Here is a 24,999-nt window from a genome sequence, read left to right as displayed (position 1 = left end):
AGGCTACAGCAGCAGAAGTCCAATACGCCAAAGAAATCTGTCTAATAAATACCTAATAAAGTGCTCAGTGACTGTATATATGTATTCAAAATGGCCACCCAGTATCAGTTAGACTTACTCTAGCAAGTTGGTCTTCCCTGCTGCAGAACATAAACATAGACAGCCTATGCAACCAGCAACCAGTGGAGGGGGGCGGTGGGGGGATCATAAAGAGGGGGGGAGGGGAAAGAGAGAAATCATTTTCATTAGATTTTCTGTCTGGATGTGTGAAGTCATCTGCACCATCTGTATATATCTGTAAAACGTTTAATCCCTGGAATCAATTCGGATGGCGGCGATTCAGCTGACGTTGGAGGGAGAGAAGGCTAGAGGTCCCCAGTATGGGAAGTGCTCAGAGCTTACGTGTCTGTGTTAAAATAGAATAAAATGGAGGGAAAAAATTAACCTCAGTCTGAGGGAAAAATTCCTCTCTTTTACTATGTCAGCGGGAGGCTGCTTAGCCTACAAGAGCCTAGTGCATTGTGGGACACCAGGGGTCCACTATTAATCCAGCTTGACACCAGTAATTAATTTATGTACAGGTTTCAATTTCAACTGTTTTCACAAGAGGAATACACACTGCTTGTGTTACAGTGCTACCCCCTCACCCCTCTTTCTCCCTCCCCCTCCTCTCTGATATGTCTCCCTCAGATCCGATCGGATCACGATAAAAGCCGGTCCCTGCGGTACAGCGTCACTGGGCCCGGAGCGGACCAACCTCCCACCGGAATCTTCATTATTAATCCAATTTCGGGAGAAGTGTCCGTGAGAAACCCGCTAGATCGGGAGCAGATATCCAACTTTCACGTAAGAGCCGAACACCCCCCCAATCTCTAACGGGGGCACACCCAATCGCTCTTGATCCATACAGGAGACGGAACATGGCAGGGGTGGTGACGGAGAGCGAGAGATACGAGGCCGGGCAGAGGGCCTGCGTTTGATTGTTCATTTTCGGTTAGCTCCAGTCGCACCACACCCCCCACCCCCCGCAGCGAGAAGTAATCCTCTCCATGCCACGCCATGCATTCCTCCGGCTACCCCTTTGTAGTCTTTGTAGCACCAGCTCCCCAAAGTGTAAAATAAGGGTCGGGATAGCCGTAGCTGTGACCAGTGTGTGCCTGCCCTGGCTGTTTCTATCCCACTGTGAGGAAGGGATAGAGAGAACAAGAAGAAAAAACTAGTTTTTTTCAGTTACCACACATAGAAATGGGCATGAAACACTGTTTTATTGAGTGAGATTTGATAATGTGTTTAGGCCACTTGCTTTTATCTTGGGGATTCTACACAATATATGGCACGTTATGATGCATTACGCGAAATGCACGTTATGCTAACGATAGCCGAATGTGAGAGCCAGAGTTTATTGTTTAGCATAGACGTTGGGGGTAATGGGAGGTGAGGGGGGGTTGTGAGTGAGAACTGCTGCAGCATGGAGAGGGATAGAATATTTCTGTCAGAACTGTTCTTTGAAGAAACAGAGAAAGACATGGGAGAAACCTTTTTTTTTTTTACATTCCATTGCTGCGAAAGGAATTGGAAATAGCCGTGAGAGGTGCTCACAGCCGCCCATGTTCACAATCTCCCCCTCCCTCTTTGGCATTGCTGGGAAAAGGCAGAAGGGTCACTTGCGTATTGTTCTCCCAACCTCCTGCAGTTGAGGGCCCACGCAGTCGACCTGAATGGCAACCAGGTGGAGAACCCCATCGACATCGTCATCAACGTCATCGACATGAACGACAACCGGCCTGAGTTCATCCACCAGATCTGGAACGGGACAGTACCGGAAGGCTCCAAGCCCGGTAAGGAGATCCACTGAACCCCGGTCAATCTCACCAGCCGGGGTTTGAATAATGCTCCATGCCCCATTTTACGGCTGTTTCCTTTCTTTGGATCTTCAGGAAACTAATGAATTATAGTGCGTAACTGCCTGGAGCAAGCTTTTACATTCTCAGGCAGCCTATAAGGGTCATTGCAAGTTTGGTGCTTACAGTGATTAACAAAGAGAAGTGTAGAAAAATAATTCAACATTAAGGACAATGTAGTACCGCAATAAGATTGAACATCCCCATAAAATCTGTTCTGTATGACAAAAAGCTTTGAACGACACTGTCTGTATAAATACATGATTCATCTTGCTCCATCTCAACAAGTTCAAGATTAAAAATGATTCAATATGCTTCATGCATAAAAAAAAATATGTATCACCCCAAGGAACTGTATTGTAAGAACGTCCATTTTAAAAATGAATGTGATATGCTCATATTGAAATCTTTGTGTTGCGATTGTGAAGCAGACGCTCTTTCCCAGCTCAAAGGAAATTTCCTTTTGGGGGATAAATGAAGTTGTATTGTATTCTGTCCTATTATACAGGGACCTTCGTAATGACCGTCACCTCGATGGACAAGGATGACCCAAAGACCTCCAACGGAATGCTGCGTTACAAGATCCTGTCCCAGAATCCTGAGAGCCCCACCTCCAACATGTTCACCATTAACAACCAAACAGGAGGCATCATTACGGTGGCAGCAGGGCTGGATCGAGAGGTACAGGCCTACAGCTATTCGCCAGTGGAATATAAGCCAAATGAAACAGGCTGGGGGAGCTAGGGGAAAAACTGGGCATTCATTCAGAAGGTCAGGAGCTTTGCTACCACCACTGCTACTACTATGACTATTGCCACTACTGTTACTACTAATATTACTGCTGCTACTACTATTACTACTTCCGCTACTACTATTAACCCAACTAACCCCACTACCGCTACTGCTGTTATCACCCCCACTACTGCTGCTATGATTACAGCTCTGGTGACTGCTACAATTACTAATAATACTATCAACTGTACTGATACTACTACTGCTGCTGCTACTACTACTAAATGGTTGGCATTTATATAGCGCCTTTATCCAAAGCGCTGTACAATTAATGCTTCTCATTCACCCACTCACACACCAACGGCGATTGGCTGCCATGCAAGGCGCCGACCAGCTCGTCAGGAGCATTTAGGGGTTAGGTGTCTTGCTCAGGGACACTTCGACACAGCCCGGGCGGGGGATCGAACCGGCAACCCTCCAACTGCCAGACAACTGCTCTTACTGCCTGAGCCATGTTGCCCCGCCATACTACTACTACTACTACTACTACTACTACTACTACTACTACTACTACTACTACTACTACTACTACTACTACTACTACTACTACTACTACTACTACTACTACTACTACTACTACTACTACTACTACTAATACCACCTTTGCTATTGCTGCTTCAATTATAGGGTAATCTATAAGGAAAGCTAATCATGTAATCGAGATATGGAGAAAGTGAATTAAGTATAATTTAAATTCCCCTGTATCTTCTTCAGCACAGAAGCCAGACCTTTGCAATAACTGTGTAATCACCGATGGTAGCTTTTGGTGGTAATGAAGCAGGACCGGATTCGTTGCACTGTTCATTTACAGGCCCTCTGTTTATATTTGTACTGGATCAAGATCACCTTTTCCCGCAGTTTATTTGAATAGGCTCCAGCATTTATTTTAATGAATTAATTAATTAATAACAGATACACCAAGTGAGTGGTTATTTTGCGCCTCTGTTTTCAATCCGTTCCAAAGCCAGTGAGCCAGAGTCGGCCTTTCCTGATTAAGGACTATGGTAGATGACCCACGCACTCTCATTTGCTTGAGTGAATCATCGAACGCTGCATTTGTGCTGGAAGAGGACAAAGCGCATCATTTAATTGGTTTGCCTTGCTTGTAGAATAGAAAATAACCCCATTAATAAATAAATAATATTAATAATGAAGAAATGTCCAGGGGATGCAATATTGAGTAAGCGTGTTCAGCTCAATATATTTCACCTCGGGCTTTGTGTTGCATGTAGCAGAGTGTGGTGAAAGATGTCAGGTGAAAAAAAGAAAGCTATAATAATTTGCCTTATGCCTAATTCCATAGCAACTGGTACCTTTGGAGTTTTTTTTTTTCGCTGGAAGGGAGAAATCCGTAAACGCTGTCTCCGAAGGCCTTGGGTTATTAAACAAACAAGAAACCCAGAACTCCCTCGCTGTCTCCTCCTATCACCCCTGCTCATAATGGAAATTTATGAGGAAATTTACCTATTTATTTGCATGTGCATAAAAGCCCCCAGGTAAACAGGTCCGCAATTAGAACAGTGAAGAGAAACGAGGCCTAATCCTGCGCTAGATGGCCGTATTATTCATTTTAAGGGTTATTAATTTTCACCCACATGTCCCCAGATTGCGCGGTCTCTTTCTCTTTCTCTCTCTCTCTCTCTCTCTCTCTCTCTCTCTCAGCTAAGTATCATAGGTTATCCTAGTATCTTGTATAAGGTGTAACTAAAATAAAAGCAGTATACGGTATAACCCGCATCTACTGCATTGTGAAATACTTAGGATGAGAGGGGGGTTAGAATGTCAAAGACTGTTATGAAGCTTTCAGTAGCAAAGATAAAGTCAGCGTAACACACAATGAATAAACCCTGCTAAAACACAAACCTATCTCTCTGTGTCTCGCTCTCTCTCTCGCTATCTCTGGCCTCCTTTTCAGAAAGTGCCACAGTACACCTTAATAATTCAAGCCACCGACATGGAAGGAAACCCCATGTACGGGCTGTCGAACACGGCGACCGCTGTCATCAAAGTCACGGACATCAACGATAACCCTCCAGAGTTCACCGCCGACACCGTGAGTAAACAACAATGTTTATTTTTTGTTTGTTCACTGTATTTTTACTTATTCATTCCAGCATAAAACAAACTAAAGATAAATCTGCGTACCTTTGGAGACTTTGTGGAGCCGCTTGGAGCTCGCGCGGATCTTTGAAGACGACAGACGGATCAGAGGCTGTTGGGGCACCTCGTCCCCGTTTGAGCAGAATCCAGTCACTTCAAAGAGCCACAGAGAGGCACAGAGCCACCACAGTGAATCCACTGATACGTTGTTTTTCTTTGAAGGATATAATTTATTGTACCTCACATTGTCAGCAATGTTCTACAGAGGAAAGTCAAAAGCTCCAGTAAGCAAACACTGTGGAATAGCAACACTGCCAGCAGCACTAATACAAAAACACACATTGTGTACATTCTGAGCACAGTTGTATTTATTTACTGTGTTTTCTGCCTGAAGTGGAGCTGGAGAGGGTCAAGAGGTCATTAGCGGGTCACACAGTACATTTTGTAGCCTGCTAGCCTGCCTGCTGCTCATCTTGCAGTTCACTCTTGTTCAATTCACTCCACTCAACTGAAGGACGATGCTAAGCACAACAACATACACCGGCATTTTCAAAAACTGTCAGTGTGCGTAAGGATGTAGCTGGCCCTTGACTGATTTTTAAACAGGCGGCTGTAAGTGGAGCTAGTTGCGCTTTAACCGCGTGCTGTATTGTTTTTTGCGCAGTTCTACGGGGAAGTGCCCGAGAACAAGATTGGCGTGACCGTGGCCAACCTTGCCGTGACGGACAAGGATCAGCCCAACACGCAAGCCTGGAACGCCGTGTACAAGATCACCGGTGGAGACCCTACAGGACGCTTCACCATCCCCACCGACCCCACCACTAACGAGGGCCTAGTCACCGTCGTCAAGGTGAGGAATAAACTGCACTGAAAAAAATGGCTGTCCTAATGAGCGTTTTAAGTCTTGTAATAAGATATTGTTAGCTGTGCACCCCATTGACAAATCTTGAAATGAGTCAAACTTTATCACCTCATTGGCACCTAATTTCTTTGGCTCATTTAGCAAATAAAGTAATAGAAATAAGATTTTAAGTCTAAATATAAGACTAAGACACCTGTGAAGACTTTTTTTTACAGTGTAACTTAAAAGACGCTCTTGCTACATGTAAGTGTGCAGGTGTGTGTGCTTGCGCGTGCATGGGCATGTGTGTGTCTGGGATCCTATCTCTCCACAGCGATCGATCATGCATTAACGTTTTGGTCCCTCACCCCTCGGCAGCCGATCGACTATGAGACCAGCAGGACATTTGTGCTCACCGTGGTGGCGGAGAACCAGGCATCCCTGGCCAGAGGCATCCACCTCCCCCGCCAGTCCACCGCCACCGTCTCCATCAAAGTCATCGATGTCAACGAGAGCCCGTACTTCGAGCCCAACCCCAAGCTCCTGAAGCTGGAGGAGGGTCTGCCGGCTGAATCAGTGCTCAGCACCTTCACCGCCCAGGACCCCGACCGCTTCATGCAGCAGAACATTCGGTAAAGCCAGCCCCTCCCCCGCCAGTATCCGGCCTCAACGTCTTTAGTTTGGTTTGAAACGACAAATGTCACTGGCAAAGCTAGCATATTTTCTTCCATAAGTTACAAGAGTAGGCCAAGTTTGTGTTCTTCACATAGTCCTAAAAGGTGTAATTCTGGTATGTAAGCCAGAACAATAAACAAAGAAGAATAAATAAAGGAAGGAAAAATACTTTTTAAATGAGTTGTGAATAAATATCTTTTTCCTTCTGTATGCATTTATTATATGTATTTCCTCCTTTTTAGTCAGTGTGTGGGTTTCTTTTCATTTCTTTGATCCACAAGAAAATAACATTTTTGTCTGTTGTTTTTGTTTCCTTCTTTGGTTTCCAGGTACTCTAAACTCTCTGATCCAGCAAACTGGCTCAGGATAGACCCCGCTAATGGGCAGATATCCACCATCGCCATGCTGGACAGGGAGTCACCATACGTGAAAAACAACTATTACATCGCCACTTTCTTAGCAACAGACACCGGTACGTGGCTCACCTGTATACAGCTTATTTCACTGAAGCAGTTCAGGTGAAGTTCCTTGTTCAGGGGTGTCAGCAGTCTACATGGGTCCTACAGCCTCTGAATCATACTACACTGCCATCAGTGTGCATTTCTGTTGCAGGGAATCAAATGGCTTTAGAAGGGACTTGGGTGTGTCCATTCACTGTGTAGATTGTCTAATGGTCCCTACTGGGGAAACAACAGACATGTTATCGTTAATTGTTGGTGTATGCTTTAAAGTGTTATTTAGGTGGTAATATGACACAGTGGTGGTTAAGCTGTAAATCAAGTGGTCGTCTGAAATATAAGTTAATGTGCATTACTGAAAACCACAATATTGTATGTTTGATTCTCAGATTGTGCCTTGGTATACAAAGCACATTTGCTATAAAGAAAGCTTTATACATGGACAATGTAAATTTGTAATGTAAATAATGTAAAGATTAAGTTTTGTCTTGATGTAATTGTAGGAACAGAATGGTAATCATGATATAGTGACAGTATCATAATGATAGACATAATACAGTGGCGATATGTTAATACTCATCATAATACAGTGGTGGCATCGTAATGGTAGTCATAATATAGTGGTAGCATCTTAATGATAAACACTATGTAGTGGTAATATGTTAATGATAATGTAATATTATTCATTATATTAGGCTTATCATAATTGTACTATAGCGATAGTGTTATAGCATGTAATAACATGCAGTTGGGTCCGTTGAGTCTTGTAGGTCTGTGAGGCTAACAGGTACCGTACCTGTTTACATGCATGATGCATGCTAGCTTTAGCGTAGCCAGCCGCTCTGGCTAATGACTGGCTCCTTTGTGCAGCGGTCCTGGGGATGAATGCACAGAGGAGCCGTCCACACCCGCCTGCCGCATCTGAACTGGCTTTAGTATTCTCTCCGTGTAGCCACATCGCAGAGGCAGATGCCTCTAGACTCATCCCACACCCCACACGCACACACACATCGACATACTCACACACACACATACACACGCACACACACATCGACATACTCACACACTCATACACACACACACACGCACACATACATCGAAATACTCACACACACACATACACGCACACACTCACCGACATACTCACGCACACACACACGCACACACACATCGACATACTCACACACACACACACACATACACACGCACACACACACATCGACATACTCACACACACATACACACACACACGCACACATACATCGAAATACTCACACACACACATACACGCACACACTTACCGACGTACTCACGCACACACACACACACATCGACATACTCACACGCACACAGACATGCACACACACATCGACATACACACACACACACACGCTCATTGACATACTCACACACACACACACACACACACACACCCCAACATACTCACACACACATGCACACACACACACACACACACACATCAACATACTCACACACTCATACACACACACACACGCACACATACATCGAAATACTCACACACATACACGCACACACTCACCGACATACTCACGCACACACACACGCACACACACATCGACATACTCACACACACATACACACGCACACACACACATCGACATACTCACACACACATACACACACACACACACACACATACATCGAAATACTCACACACACACATACACGCACACACTTACCGACGTACTCACGCACACACACACACACACACATCGACAAACTCACACGCACACAGACACGCACACACATCGACATACTCACACACACATACACACACACACACACACACATACACACACACACACGCACACATATATCGAAATACTCACACACACACATACACGCACACACTCACCGACGTACTCACGCACACACACGCACACACTCACCGACATACTCACGCACACACACACGCACACACACATCGACATACTCACACACACACATACACACGCACACACACACATCAACATACTCACACACACACACACACACACACACACATACATCGAAATACTCACACACACACATACACGCACACACTTACCGACGTACTCACGCACACACACACACACACACACACATCGACAAACTCACACGCACACAGACACGCACACACACATCGACATACTCACACACACATACACACACACACACACACATACACACACACACACGCACACATATATCGAAATACTCACACACACACATACACGCACACACTCACCGACATACTCACGCACACACACACACACACACACACATCGACATACTCACACACACATACACACACGCACACACATCGACATACTCACATGCACACAGACACGCACACACACATCGACATACTCACACACACACACACACAATCACACACACATCGACATACTCACACACACACATACACACGCACGCACACATCAACATACTCACACACACACATACACACAAACACGCACATATATACATCAACATACACACACTTAGACACGCACACACACATCGACATACTCACACACACATACACACACGTACACACACACATCGACATACACACACACACGCACACCCTCATTGACATACACACACACACACACACCCCAGCATACTCACACACACACACACATCGATATACAAACACACACGCACACACATACATCGACATACCACACACACACATGCACACACATCGACATACTCACGCACACACACATCGATATACTCACACACGCACACATACACTCACACATACACACACTCGAGGCGGACTCATCAGATTCTGATTAGATATATTGTGTCTCTGTAATCGTTGAACTGAGTCTGTTTTCACACACAGGCTGCACAGAGGATCATTTTTTACATACAATAAGGTTTTTAATTAAATCAAAGCTAAGGACAAATAAATGCTGATTGCATCCAGGCCTACAGTATTTCATTGGTAGAACAGAAGACTTCGCTGCAGAGGATAATGGTCAAGGTTTGGTTGCAGATCGTTGTTGCAGAGGGGCTGAGCTGACCGTTGTGACTGCCCCTTCCCCCTCAGGTGTGCCCCCAGCGAGCGGAACGGGCACGCTGCAGATCATCCTGCTGGACATCAACGACAACGCACCCCACATCTTCCCCTCGCTGGTGGAAGTGTGCGAGAAGCCAGAGCCCAACGCCATCAATCTCACCGCCATTGACCACGACCTCAACCCCAACGCCGGCCCCTTCGCCTTCGAGCTGGCCTTCTACCCGTCCGACATCCGCAAGAACTGGACCGTCACGCGGCTGAGCGGTAAGACCAGGGGTTCTCTTAGGCCCGTAGTGCGCACTTACCCATACTGTACACTTATCCATACTCCCATACTGTGCTCTTATCCATACTCCCATACTGTGCTCTTATCCATACTCCCATACTGCAAACTTACCCATACTCCCATACTGCGCACTTACCCATACTGTACACTTACCCATACTCCCATACTGCGCACTTACCCATACTGTACACTTACCCATACTCCCATACTGCGCACTTATCCATACTACCATACTGCACACTTACCCATACTGTACACTTATCCATACTCCCATACTGTGCACTTATCCATACTACCATACTGCACACTTACCCATACTGTACACTTATCCATACTCCCATACTGCGCACTTACCCATACTCCCATACTGTGCTCTTATCCATACTCCCATACTGCAAACTTACCCATACTCCCATACTGCGCACTTACCCATACTGTACACTTACCCATACTCCCATACTGCGCACTTACTCATACTGTACACTTACCCATACTCCCATACTGCGCACTTATCCATACTACCATACTGCACACTTACCCATACTGTACACTTGTCCATACTCCCATACTGCGCACTTACCCTTACTCCCATACTGCACACTTACCCGTACTCCCATACTGCGCACTTACTGGGGTGGGGGGAAACATTGCCAAAGGATTTAAGAATTGTCATTGTGTATTGAAACCTACAGTTACCTGACCAGGGTGATGCTGTGAGATAAGTGCAGACATAAGTGTAAAATAAAAACCTCGGGTCAGTTACCGCTGACAGACAACAATCCCCTGTAGGTGGAGCTGCAACAGGAGGCAGTGACTGAAGCAAACATAGCAACTGCAGTATAACATAGCACTAAATAAAATGTAGTTGAACCAATCAGATTGCAGTAACGTAATCTCATTATCTTTATCTTCCGTTTCCCGAGGCTGTAGAGATAGTCTTGGGCTCAGATTGTGGAATCAGAGACTCCCAGGGTAGGGTGTTCAAGTCCAGGCTTGACACAGTACTGGATGCCCTGTAGAAGGCATCCAATCTTATCTAAAAAGAGCCAATATGAGTGCAGGTTTTTGTTTTAGCCCAGGACTAAGACACCTAATTCTACTTATCACAGACTTGATTGAAGACCATGATTAGTTCATTAGTTGAGTCCGGTGACAAATGCTGTAGTTTGTTTATGACAGCCAGTCAATGTTAGTACATAACAGCTCCAACCATTTGGGGATTTGTGAAGCCTGACAATCTGTTATTCACAACCCCCAGAAGAAGTTACCTACCTTGAATTGCTTCTGTAAATTTTCAGTGCTAAAGTCGTGACAGGTATGCCACATTAAAAGTGGTAGCCTCCGCTTGAACCTGGAACAGAGCTTCTGAAAAGCAAAATAAATCAGATTATACTTGAGGGTTTTTTTTTTTTTTCTTTGCAAAGTCTATTCAGTGATGAATTTCTTTAGACCTGATATGTCACTGGTGTACTGTTGGTAAACTGATGTAAGCCAAAGAGAATAAATATTTAGACTGGGTGACATCTGCATGGATTTCGAGAGAGGGGTGGGTGGATATTTCATGCCACTTTACTTTAAGCTGCTTTATTAAGAACTATTCAGGGGATTTATAAGCTTGAAACCTAAATCCACAATAAAATACTGCTGGAGATAAGCATGACAATGTGATTTTCAGGTTTGAATTGAAATGTGTGAATTTCTCCAAGCATAATCAGATTACCTCTTCACCTGCCTGTATACTGTTATTACTATATGATCTTTTAACAGATAAGCACTTTTACACATTGGTTTTGTCTGTTACTTCTGAATTTCTTCACAGTTTCCTCAAGTCTTGTCGTGCCTTCTGATTATTACAAACTGATGGCTTATTTCCGAAGACACAGCCAATCTAAAACAAAAGTGCATGTCTGTTGAACACCAGCACATGCGTGGTACATGGTGGTACACTTACACTACGCTATTACAATGTAGGTCAGTGGTAATGTTATGTTTTTAACTATAATAATCATTGTTATTATCATTATTATTAATATTAATAAGGAACTTCGTTCGTCGTTTTAGCGCATTTGAGGCATGTGTCCAGACACACAAACAGCAGACATTTCAGGAGACAAACTAATTCAGGTTTGTTGGTCTGAACAGTGCTACCTGGTGTAAGTCACCATTGCTCTTGTGTGTTGGAACCACATTAAGAGCAAAAGGCGTACCTGTAGACTGCAGGCGCACTGTGTGTGTGTTTGTATGCTTGTGTGTGCGTACGCGTATGTGTGTGGTGGATGTGTGTGTCTGTGTGTACAAGGCTTATCAGGAGATAGCTGTGGAGTTTTAGCTGTGTTTAATCGAAGCGAGTCAGTTAAATTTAATATACTGACGATAACAGAGTAATCATTGTAGGGTTGTTCATACAGTACAGTTCATTATGGGTAAAGCTACAGCCGATATAGCACTAATTGGCTGGAAGTGTAGCGACAGAATGAATAGACTACAAATGACCTCAGCGAGGGTGGTAATGTGTGAGCATTTTAGGAAAGGAGGCAGTCTGTGATGGACAGTGCCCTGTAGATGATAAAAACAGGACAAAGCAACCATAGATGACATCTTATTTAATGTGTGTGAAAGTTATTATTTTATTGTTACCTGAATGGTAACATTGGGGTGAACAGAGTAGGCCTGATATGAGCTGCTGCGAGTGTTTTGGCTCGGTGTGTCGGACTGTGTGGACTTTGTTCATTATGTTTCCAGCCTCTACATCACAGCAGCTTCAATTAGATCAGAACACAGCAGCCAGAGCGCGTACCCACATATCACTGCCCTCCTTAAGCCGTTTCTCCCTGTTCAGTTCAGGGTCGAGTTACCAAAGTGTTGCTTACTTCCTAGAAAGCATTTTGGTCATTGACCTTCATGATGTTCCTGGCCTCGCCCTGGGCTCTGCTACTGCAGTTTTTTTTGGTAGTTCCTCATCTTCAGATTAAAAAGTTTGGGAAGAACTTCTAGTTACTCTGCTTCTCATCTTTGGAATTCAATTCTGAGCCCAATCGGAATTGCACCTTCATTTAAATCAAGGTCACAAGTGTTTATTCCCCCTCATTGAAACTTTTAGCACATTGTTAATTAAAGCTAGCAAGGTCCTCCACTGGCAGAGATGAACTGTAGGAATGCTGATAGGGGATGTGCTGAGGTTTGTTACAGCACTGGCCTTGTACTGTCAGTTCTTTACAGCACAATAATGGTACAGACAGGAAGAGAGTGGGTCAGAAAGGAAGATTATGAAGACAAAAACAGCAACCACAGCATGTTAAAAGATTACATAAATGTGAAATATTACAAATAAACCCAGTAAATAAAAATAATCTCTCTCTCTCTCTCTCTCTCTCTCTCTCTCTCTGTACAGGAGACTACGCACAGTTGAGTCTGAAGGTTGCCTTCCTGGAGAGCGGTATATACGACGTGCCCATCATCATCACAGACTCAGGGAGCCTGCCCATGTCCAACACCTCGTACCTGCGGGTGAAGGTGTGTCAGTGCGACCACAACGGCGAGTGTGCGGATGTGCAGCGCATCATCGCCGCTGGGCTGGGCACCGGAGCCATCATCGCCATCCTGCTCTGCATCATCATCCTCCTCAGTGAGTGCCCCAAACACGCAGCACCTTCCCAGCACCTGGGCCTGCGGTGGCCTGCGCTCTGTCCCCCAGAGTGGAGCTGTACCCCTAACAGAGACCTACCATGTGGATTTCTACTGAACTGTACTCCTGATGGGTTCTATGAATGATAGAACTGGTATCACTCATCACCTAAACTCAGTGTCTGACTCAAGACCGTGTGATAAAAAGTCTTAATTATAAAAAAAATTGTTTACTTCTATCTATAGTTCATATTTAATAGTTTATTCATTGTTTTCTCTCTCTCTCTCTCTCTCTCGCTCTCAACATTTTATCTCTTTCCTTCCCCTATTGGATCATTCTCTCTCCCTGTCATTTTCTCTTATTCTTTAATATTCTCTTTCTCTCCTCCTTCTTTTTCCTCCCACTCTCTATTATCCTCCCTTCCTATTTCTCCTCCTACACCAATCTCTCTTTTCCATCTTCTCTCTCTCCCTCCCTCAGTCCTGGTGCTGCTGTTCGTGGTGTGGATGAAGAGGAGGGATAAGGAGCGGCAGGCCAAGCAGCTGCTGATCGACCCCGAGGACGACGTGCGCGACAACATCCTGAAGTACGACGAGGAGGGTGGCGGAGAGGAGGACCAGGTACCATTTGGGCTAACATCGCCCCGCTCAGCGATACCGCGACCCGCAGCGTAAGAGACAGTGAGGTGCCCAGGTCAGACGGTGTTCCGCCAGGCCTCCATCACGCTGTAGGCCTCTAACGTCCTGATTGAGCCGAGCGCTGCGAGGGCTGTGAAGGCGTGTGAAATTGAGGTCCCTCGCCGGGTGGGTTTTACCGTGGGTAATGGGGGTGTCAGGGCTGCTTAGGTTATTGCTCATTCTCAGGGGGGAGGGGAGCGGGGTTCTGTCAGAAAGCAGGGGCGGTTAAAAAAACTAATCGAGTCGAGAGACGCTGGTGACAGACATTTATCAAGCGCATAGGAAGCGGGGGAGTTTTATGATCTTTAAGGAAATGACCTCTCCGTTTATTTAGGAAATTAGCTCTCGTTAATGGTGCTTGCCGTGTTCCCCACAATTTTCTTCAATCAGGCATTGTTTTTGTTTTTTTTTGGTTTAGTTTTTTTAAAGAAGGAGAGCGCACAGTCTCTGCCATTCTTTCTGTATTTATCCGTATGGGGAAAGCAGAGATGGGATTACAGTTCAGGAAGTGCCATGGCGGGGAATCAAAGCCCTGGCCACAGGGGGAGATTCCTACACGACAGAATACATCATATGGTCTACCATACGGTGTTTTCACATGGAAGTCTGTACACATTAATATTTAAATTTGTATCTAAAAATGTTACATTTACATGTGAATTTGTGATTTTCACTTGAAAGGCAAGGCAATTTTGTTTTGCACACATTTTCTGGGATCCCCCTGAATAAAAGTAACTAAAATATAACTTACAATATAACTTTAAAATATAATGACCCATTATATATTATAAATATACGTTCACGTGTAGATCAGTTGGATGCACAGAAAAAGTGTGCTGTTTGCATTTGTATTTCCTGCAGTGTGCACCTGCTAGGATGGGAATTGCACTGAGCTTCTATTTTTGTTTGTTTGCTTTTTTAATTGCAACCTTCAGCCATTGTTTGTACCAGGCTGTGACATTCATTAGGGCAACGTGCTTCAGCTGCTTGCAGTCTGGCCAGTGTTTCCGTCTCTTCACAAGACATAGTGGGCAGGGAATGAGTCAAAGCCTTGAGTTTAAAAGAACACCCCCTCTGACGGAGGTTACCACCGCAACTGTAGCATACTGCTCTGTATCAAAATCCACGGACACTTTTGGTGTATAAACTGACTGTTAATCTGTCTAAGTGGCTAAATGAAATATTACATCTGCCATAAGTATGAACCTGTTTAACTTCTGAGATGCTATGAGTCTAAGGGTAGGCTCTATTTAATTAACTGGAGGAGGCGCAGGCAACATCTTGACAAGTGTTCCAGACCCATCAAAGAGCTGCAGGAGAATGAGAAACGGCCACTCACCCGATCAATATGCATCTGTTCTCTGTACAGCCCAAGATAGCCCTGATAAACTGCCCGGACTTCCATAAATACATGATAATGTCATGCCAGTCTGTCTCATAAACCTCCCTTCTGAGGCCTTCCCTGTGAAACTCGCTGAGGGTTCTATTCAGGACATGTTAAGACGCTGCATGTGTCCTTGGTGAAAATGGTTTACTATGGAGTGGCACTCCAGAGTCCCCACACACATTTTAGCTATGACAACTGAAGTGTATGTATCGCCAATATAGCGACACTATTCGCAACAGCACAGTGTGTTTGCACCCCAAACCACCCCACCCAAGGGTATGAGTTTGGTCTCTTTTAGTTGGTGCACAAAAAGGGAAGGTTACTTTCAGGATTTTCTGCCACATTAATAATTTAATAAATTAATTTAGTAGTTTAATCTGATGTATACCTACCATTTTTTGCATATTGTTTTTATAAAATCAAGCCTTCGGCTGAAAAAAGTGCTTTTAAGCTGGGTGAAGGCATTTTACAGCAGTCTGATATGGGAGTGAACCGGCATTAGTAGACGGCGATGTTCAGAGCATTAAGGCACGACAGTCTGTTGGAGCAGAAAGCAGGTTTACACCGGTCCTCCAGCACTGGAGTTCATCAGTTTCATGAGTCTCCATTTTGTCCCTTCCAGGACTATGACCTGAGCCAGCTCCAGCAGCCCGACACGGTGGAGCCCGATGGTGTCAAGCCCGTGGGAATCCGCCGTATGGACGAGAGGCCCATCCACCCCGAGCCGCAGTACCCCGTCCGGTCCGCCGCTCCCCACCCGGGCGACATTGGCGAATTCATCAACGAGGTAACGATCGCATGCCGAACAGCCTCACGGGCCCTCCGCAGTGAGCAGGGGACAGGAAAGGCTGCTTTGAAATTCTAAACCTATCGGTGGAATTAATTAAAATGAGGGATGCCAATAAATCCTGTAATTAAATTACGCTGAAACATGAAGATGGCGAAGGATCGCAGAGATGTTTTATTTATTTATTTTATGTTCGACCCACTACCGGGCACACCTTCTGTAACAGGTATTCTGCCTTGTTCCTGTCCTTATTAGTTTGTATTTCCTTAGACTGGGGAATGTAATATCTTAATTAGAGTCCTGTTGGACTCTGCACAAATGATGTTAGTGGGGATGACTGATGAATTAAAGGAGAGGGACTGAAAGCTATTTCCGCAGCTTTCATGGTGCATTCTGGGATACTCCCAGTCACAGCAGCCCTCCCCCTCCTCTCTCTTTGCCGTGCAATTCCTGATTCCTTGAAAATGAGGCGCTCTTGTGAGCCGCAAGTTGAAGGTCCTTCAGCTGGCGAGCTTTATCCAGCTGCCGGTGCTCTCAGAGAGCTGGCGGGGTCGTGACCCACAGCTGATTCCCCTCCACTCCACCTTCTTACAGTAGATCCCGGCTTTGCCACTTAATTGAAAAAAGGCTTCAAATCCACTCCACAGAATTCAGTCTCTGAATTGCGGTGGGTTAGTCGAGGAAATTTTTTTTTTTGCCCGAAAAAAGGACCCCCGGGGGTAGCTCCAACCACCCCACACCCACCCCCACACTTGCGCCCGAGAGACACCCGCCACTGTCTCGTCCCCCCACCAAATGGGATGAGATGGGGTCACTTGCAGTTCTGGGTCAAGAGATAGACAAATAATGGTTGAATCTCTGTTGCCTCTTTACACAATGACAGCTTTGACAAAACAAATAAGATCAGCCTTTCCTTTGGAGATCTTGAGAATTCCCCTCGCTGCGTAATGGAATATGCCTGATTCCTGGCTATTTCCTTACTTTACAGAGGAGCAGGCACCACACTCTCTGCGCACACTTCACGTTCATGACGGTATATTATGTAATCATGAGATGCGTCTTTGTGACGGTCAGCCTCATGAGTGAACTCGGAGGTAAATTAAAAAACGCAGGCCAGAACAGGGATGGCTTCTGTTAGCACCTGCAATCCCTCTCCCGCAAACATTTTAACAGGAGGCAGCAGAGTGTAAAATAAATTCAAAAACTGAGAAGGCCTCTCCTTTAATGTGTTGATTCTTATTTATTTATTTATTTCTCTAAGTGCAGAGAGAACAGTTATGTAACTGCCACATTTAATCAGAGAATGGAGGAATTAAAAACATATTCATGCTCTGGAACACCGGTGCAAATTGGCTGGCTGTTCTGCCTGATTGTATTTCCCCCTGCTCATCTGTGGCTGAGGAGTCTGTATTAAATCCGTCTTTGTTATACGAGGCAGGTGTGGCCCTGCTCTCACCTCAGCTGCTATAAATGGAATTGTCCTCTTCTTCTGAATACTGGCAGTGACTAGCTTACATCTGCTATTACGAAAGTCAGTAGCTATCAACAAAAGAACATATTCATACCAGGGTCGATTATAATTCTGATGTGTGAATGCACATCAGTGGTTTTGGTTTGCATTTTTTCGGTGTCTGATCCTATATATACCGTTTTTTTTCTTTTCTGTTTCTCACCATTTTGAAGGCACTGTGAAGGCTGTAATGCACAGTGATGTATGCCACAGCTACTGTATATTACATTACATTACATTACATGACATTATTGGCATTTTGGCAGACGCTCTTATCCAGAGCGACATACAGCTGATTAGACTAAGCAGGAGACAATCCTCCCCTGGAGCAATGCAGGGTTAAGGGCCTTGCTCAAGGGCCCAACGGCTGTGCGGATCTTATTGTGGCTAGACTGGGATTAGAACCACCGACCTTGCTTGTCCCAGTCATTTACCTTAACCACTACGCTACAGGCCGCGCCTGTATATAGTCCCTTTAGTCACTTTTACAGACTTTGCAATCCATGGCTGTCAATAATTGGTTGAAATTAGCGAGTCGTTGGTAACACAGGATAGCTCCACCAATTTTGGGGCATGGGGATGCCACCCACCATTATCCCACCACTCACAGGTGGTGGGATCCCTCTCCACCTCTCCATCCCTCTCCACCCTCCGTCGATGTGGCACTTCCTGTGTAAAGATAAGCACCCTGATGCTTAACCCAGGTGTGGCTGCAGCTTGGAGAACACAAAACTAAACGTTATGGAGTGCACAAGCAGGCAGTGAAATGTGATGTTTTATTGCGCAATCACAAGGGCAGCGTCATGTGCGATAGAAGCGCAGTCCCTGTGATTGCGCAATAAATGTCATATTGGAGAGTAACAGTGGTTCCCCTCGCCGTTTTACTGTCTATCTCACGCAATTATTCCTGACGTATGGGCTTCTGCAGCTGCTATTTGAGCAGCAGATGCTACACCATCAGCAAACCTCATATCCCACAGCCCACCACACTGTCTGGACAATCAGCGAAACGTCATATCCCAACACACTGTCCGGACCATCAGCAAACCTCATATCCCAACACACTATCCGGACCATCAGCAAACCTCATATCCCAACACACTGTCCGGACCATCAGCAAACCTCATATCCCAACACACTGTCCGGACCATCAGCAAACCTCATATCCCAACACACTGTCCGGACCATCAGCAAACCTCATATCCCAACACACTGTCTGGACCATCAGCAAAACCTCATATCCCACAGCCCACCACACTGTCTGGACCATCAGCGAAACCTCATATCCCACAGCCCACCACACTGTCCAGACCATCAGCAAACCTCATATCCCACAGTCCACCACACTGTCTGGACCATCAGCGAAACCTCATATCCCACAGCCCACCACACTGTCTGGACCATCAGCGAAACCTCATATCCCACAGCCCACCACACTGTCCAGACCATCAGCAAACCTCATATCCCACAGTCCACCACATCGGCGACCACCCTCTTTTCCTTAGAGGAGGAGGTGTTTGCCTTTGAGGGGGGGTACTAGCACTGCTGACCTTGGCCGTGTCCAATCACAGCACTGATCTGCGCCTGTGCCTGTGTGGATCAATGAGCATATGGTGTCGGTAGCTGGCCAAGCCTGAAGTATTTGAGTGTTCGGAGGATTACGCACTAGGATTGCAGGATAAAAATTGGGAGTCCATAACGTATGGACGAAGAATTTCAGCCAACCAGCTATCCCGCAGTGACAGATTTATGCTTTAATATCACGGTACTGACTCTGAAATCAAAGGTTATTTTTTTAAAAAAAACAATGAAATGACTTTTCTCACACATGTAGGTAAAAGAGGGAATATGCCAGGAATATCTCCTTGGGGGCAGACCGCAATCTCTGAACGGAGTGACCTTAATCTTCACTTTTTTTCCATTCTTCATTTACAGGGGCTTAAGGCCGCAGACAACGACCCCACAGCGCCCCCCTACGACTCCCTGCTGGTGTTCGACTACGAGGGCAGCGGCTCCACCGCCGGCTCCCTGAGCTCGCTCAACTCCTCCAGCAGCGGGGGCGACCAGGACTACGATTACCTCAACGACTGGGGGCCGCGCTTCAGGAAGCTGGCAGACATGTATGGAGGCAGCGACGACTAATTTAACAAACAAAATGTTGAAGAAAAGAGAGCAGAAAAGGATGTGGCTTCGTTTGGGGGGAACAGGAACAAAAAAAGTAAATTAAACCATGTTCCCGAAGAGAGATCCAACAACGGTGATGGGAATATAAAAAATAAAAAAAAGGAAATTTTAAAAAGAGGCTTAACGCAGTCCACTTGCGCACCCGCTTGTCAGAGGCTTCGACGCGGTCTTGCTTGTCCGGTTTGTGGTCGAAGGGGCACATCGGGAGAACTGACTCTGTTTGGATGGTTGATATTTAGGGCGCTCAGTTACACTTGAATTTCACAGTACAGAAGCACTGGGAGTTTATGTGCCTTTTTGTACAACTTTGGATCTGAATGATTAGTTTTATGTTCAAGGCTTTAATGGTACTGACGTTTGGAGTGATTTCAAAACTTAAAGAGAGTATGTTAAACTACAGTATGCTTCTACATGCTTTTTTTGGTTACACCATACTGCTGTTTGTTGAAAACAATTATTTAAATGACAAAAAAAAAAAAAAAAAGAAGGAATATTTGTTAGCTTGGACGGGATGAAACATCTGAGAATGGCAATGTACAGTTCGCTAGACTTTTAGATAGTTTTTTCACTAAAAAAATTGAAACTTATGCAGCTGGTTGCAAAGGGAGTCATACATCATAATTTTGTAGAGGAATAAGTTTTGTTTTTCTGAAGTGGTATAGTATTTTACACAAACATATGTATTTTGTTCTAATCCATGTCCACTTTCTTTGCCTTAGTCACCCTCTGAAACTTTGATTTTTACTTCACTGTAAAGAAATTGTGTGTACATAATGTTTATTTTTTTCTTTCTTCATCATTTTCAACGTAGTCTACAATGTGCAAAAAGTTCAGAACTTGTAAATGTATAATTTGGACTACAGGTTTTTTGCATGTTTTTATCTTTTCACTATAAAAAAGGTATTTCCAAAATTTATTTACAAAAAAAAAGACATTGCAAAACTGGGTGACATATAAAGAGTAGAAGGTAAGTCTTTTGTATAAAAAAAATAAAATGTGAAAAAAAGTCTAATCAGCACAACCGTTTGAATTTGTACCAAAAAAGGGGGGTGTTATGACACCAATGTTGCTAATAACAGCTTTAAGACTGGAAAGTTTTGTTTTTTTGTCAGAAGGTTTGTGGATAATATTATGTACCAGAATACAAGTGACATCTCTGATCCCAACCCTCCAAATAAAATGCTAATTTTGGAGCTAATGTATGTTTCTGCTTTGTTCTAGATGAAGGAAGAGCTGAATTTCTGTAACTTAGCATGGGCATTTCTGCCATCCTATAAATGTGCCATTGTCAAATGAACAACATCAGCAAGGAGGGCATTGTTAGCAACTGTTTGTTGTTAGCTAAATGGTGTAGTTATGTTGCACGTGTGTTTGAAATGAATGTGCTGTAGATTTAGTGTGCATGAATGTTCCATTTGTTTCTGTACAATGCTTATTTAGTGATATACGCAAGCTAAATTCTGATAAAGCAGCAATAAACAGATAGTAGTAAAACAGGAGTAAAAAGTCATCAGAAATAGAGGAAATGATTCCTTTGTCCTCATAAGACAGACGCCAAGGCCTGCAGGTAAGATGGGCCCTGTGTGTTTAAATGGGGTCTTTTTAACAGCGGATGTTTTCGGACATACAGACAGCACAGCTGAGGAGGCAGCTGTCCCGTTGGAATGCAGCTGCTGCCCAGAGTGAGCCAGTAATGGGAGTTCCATTTATCCTTTTTTCTTGATTTTCTCATCCCCCTCATTCCCCCCCACCCCCACCCCCACCCCCACCCTCCTTACTGGAATGCCGGAATGCCCCTAATGGTGAAGGCAGTCACACTTGAGTCTAGTGAGGAGCTTTGGCTGGCTGTCCGTCTTTTTTAATTGTTCTTAGCGGTTGTGGTGGAGCATGGGAAAGATCCGGTGGAGCGTTGTCTGGCACCACAGGCTTGTGTTACAGGTCCCATATTGTGGAAAAGGACATTTCCCTGCCTATGTGGATTATGAAGGAGTTATAGGTGGTATAAATACACTGTGAAAGTGGTATAAATACACTGCCCGTATTAAAGAACTGCATTTAAACAAGCATATACGCTCATTTGCATATGTTCGCCTTCAGCACAGCCCACCTTATAGCCATAGGCAATCCAAGGCCTGGGGACAGATGCCGTTCTTGCTTCCTTGTAAAGCTAGCCAGCCAATCAGAACAGAGGGACATTAATATTAATGAGCCTTAAAGACATACTCACTAAAACAGCCTGTTCTTGGTAAAGCTCATGAGAGGCACTGAAGAATGGACATGTAAACCTGGATAGAAATTGTTTTTTGTATTTAAAACCACACAAACATCTTCTTATGGACATCACAATCTAAAATAAAAGACTAGAAAGGTGTACAAAATGGGACCTTTAAACAGGACTGAGGTCCGGAGCCCCGGACTCAGAGCCCTGCATTCTCCCTATAAGCCCTCACTGAGTGTGCACTTCATGACGTCATAAAGCAGTGGTTCCTGACCCTGTTCCTTCAGTTCTACCGTACCGCCCTGTAGCTTTTCATTTCAGCCCTAATTTGGTACACTTGATTCAACTAATTTGAGATCTCTAGCTGTTGAATGGAGTGTGCTTTGCCAGCGGTGGAGTGAAACATGGATTGGAACTGACAGGACAGTATCAACAGGAACAAGGTTGGGAACCATCATGAATGGCCTTGGAGGTAGGACTCAGAGGCCATACAGTATCCTTTCAGATTCACATTAAAACCCTCCCAAGGTGCCAAGCAGCGGATATATACAAGTCAGTGAACACTGGGATTGGGCAGAGACACCAATATGACAAACCATGGGGGATCCCTAATGAACAATAACAAACAGTGTATACCTATCCTGCCATCATGCAAGTGTGGCAACTGATGGTTTCTCAAGATCAACATCCCTATTACACTCCACAATACCCCAATATATGCCAACATTCCTGCTTCCTATACATTATCATGTACATACATTATTATAAAAGGGTATGTGTGTTCATACAGCCAAATGATGCATATATACAGCCAAAAGATTGTTCAAAGGAAGAGGTAAGTTTTAAGATGTGGAAACGGCTTTCAGTGATTCAGACAAATGCGATGCTAAAATAGGGATGAGTCATCATGACATCTTCTCACCAACAGGAAACAGGCATATGCTCCAACAAAGACAAAGCAGGATGGTATCAACCAACCCTGTAAGCTCAACTAGGGTAGTGGTTAAGGCACAGGAGTGGGACCCAAAAGGTTGGTGGTTCAAGTCCTGGTATAGCCACAATAAGATCAGAGTAGCTGTTGGGCCCTTGAGCTAGACCCTTAACCCAGCATTGCACCAGGGGAGAGTGTCGCCTGTTTAGTCTAATTAACTGTAAGTTTCTTTGGATAAAAGTGTCAGCTAAATTGTCCACATTTTCTAAAGATCTTGTTTTTTTAGGGGAACATTTACAATTATTGACTAGCACTAGACAAAATGTCAAATCATTTTATTACTTTTCGAAGGAAGCCAAAAATACTCCTCTCAAAAAGCTCAAGTGTGAATCATTTCCTGCTTTCTGTGAAAAATCAGCATGGACTCAGCTGGATTTGTTGAGTACAATCGGTCACTTAATAAAACTGAATTAAATAAGAATATAAAGTAAAATAAATAAATTAAATAAATGTGTAAAACAGAGCTTTCTTTTGAAATTTTACAATTTCATCACTATCTCCACAGTAACAGTACAATTTCTGGGCGGACTGCATGGGGCGGTCTGTAGGGCAGCTGAATGTGAACCCCTATATGTATCCGATCCACTGGGACCTCGCCTCAGAGTGACCCCCACACCTTTGTGCAAGTTCTCGTTCCTCTGCAGCAGTGCGACCATTCTCCCAGAGAGCCTAAATACTGAGCCTTCTCTTCTTCACGGGAGATTGACTGCTTCTTCACGGGAGATTGACTGCTGCATTGATCCGCTGCTGCGATGCTATTGGACGGCCGCTCATTAACGCTGCCCCCTATTGGCCCCATGAACAGCTTTAAATTATGGCAGCTGCAGGCAGGCAGACCCCACCTGTGTGTCTGCAGGCCCTGTAATGGCATCCTTCTTTTCCCAAAGGGGGCACTTCTCCCTCCTCCCCTCCTGGCCCATTAAGGAAGACTGAAGAGGTCTACAAAGAGAACGTCTTTAGCGCAAATTAATTCCAGCCTGCACCCTGGTGGAGCCTGGCTTCAGTCGAACACCTTGCACTGCTCAGCAGCGTTTTGGTTAAGTGCTAGCATGTGTTGCAGCTAATGCGCATCTAATAATCATGTCCCCTGTAGAGTCACGTTGGCCTGCATTCTTAGAACATTTACCCTTAACTTTGACCTATTTTTTTTTAAATGCAGTTAAACCCAAACAAAATGAGCCCTTCATTTTGGTAACTGCTGAACCTGCTGGGTAAAAAATGGCTTGTAATTGAATTGAGGGCAAAGCTGAGGGCAAAGCTAAGGACAGATCCATGAGGGAATCCATGGTATGGTCTTAAAATAAGTCAACTTTCAATGTAGCATCTGTAGCTATAGAATTCTCTTCCATCATCAATAGTATATATGGATATTACTGTATGGCTGGCAGCTGAACAGTCTCAGTTCATATTTTATTATGTCCTGCATCTTTGGGTTTAGCAATTATTTTGGCTCAACCCTCCAACCCCACCCCTATCATAAGTGTGATAATCTATGAATACTCCTATCAACTA

At 44.6% G+C, this 24,999-nt stretch overlaps 1 protein-coding gene across 1 annotated transcript in view; it reads left to right on the top strand.

Annotated features, from left to right (window-relative positions):
- Positions 1 to 21,471, top strand: part of LOC133136532 (cadherin-2-like) — a 74,659-nt gene extending 53,188 nt beyond the window's left edge. The window contains exons 5-16 of the mRNA XM_061254103.1: positions 691 to 846; positions 1,694 to 1,838; positions 2,410 to 2,582; positions 4,609 to 4,746; positions 5,458 to 5,643; positions 6,013 to 6,266; positions 6,639 to 6,781; positions 9,853 to 10,086; positions 13,500 to 13,733; positions 14,214 to 14,353; positions 16,420 to 16,584; positions 20,030 to 21,471. Coding sequence (XP_061110087.1) covers positions 691 to 846; positions 1,694 to 1,838; positions 2,410 to 2,582; positions 4,609 to 4,746; positions 5,458 to 5,643; positions 6,013 to 6,266; positions 6,639 to 6,781; positions 9,853 to 10,086; positions 13,500 to 13,733; positions 14,214 to 14,353; positions 16,420 to 16,584; positions 20,030 to 20,236 — 2,175 coding nt within the window. The 3' untranslated portion in view covers positions 20,237 to 21,471. The remainder of the gene's footprint in view (positions 1 to 690; positions 847 to 1,693; positions 1,839 to 2,409; positions 2,583 to 4,608; positions 4,747 to 5,457; positions 5,644 to 6,012; positions 6,267 to 6,638; positions 6,782 to 9,852; positions 10,087 to 13,499; positions 13,734 to 14,213; positions 14,354 to 16,419; positions 16,585 to 20,029) is intronic.
- The last annotated feature ends 3,528 nt before the right edge of the window (positions 21,472 to 24,999 follow it).

Source organism: Conger conger, chromosome 9 (assembly GCF_963514075.1).
Source record: "Conger conger chromosome 9, fConCon1.1, whole genome shotgun sequence".
Taxonomy (NCBI): domain Eukaryota; kingdom Metazoa; phylum Chordata; class Actinopteri; order Anguilliformes; family Congridae; genus Conger; species Conger conger.
The sequence above is the reverse complement of the archived record's forward strand: the minus strand, read 5'-3'. Positions and strand labels throughout refer to the sequence as shown.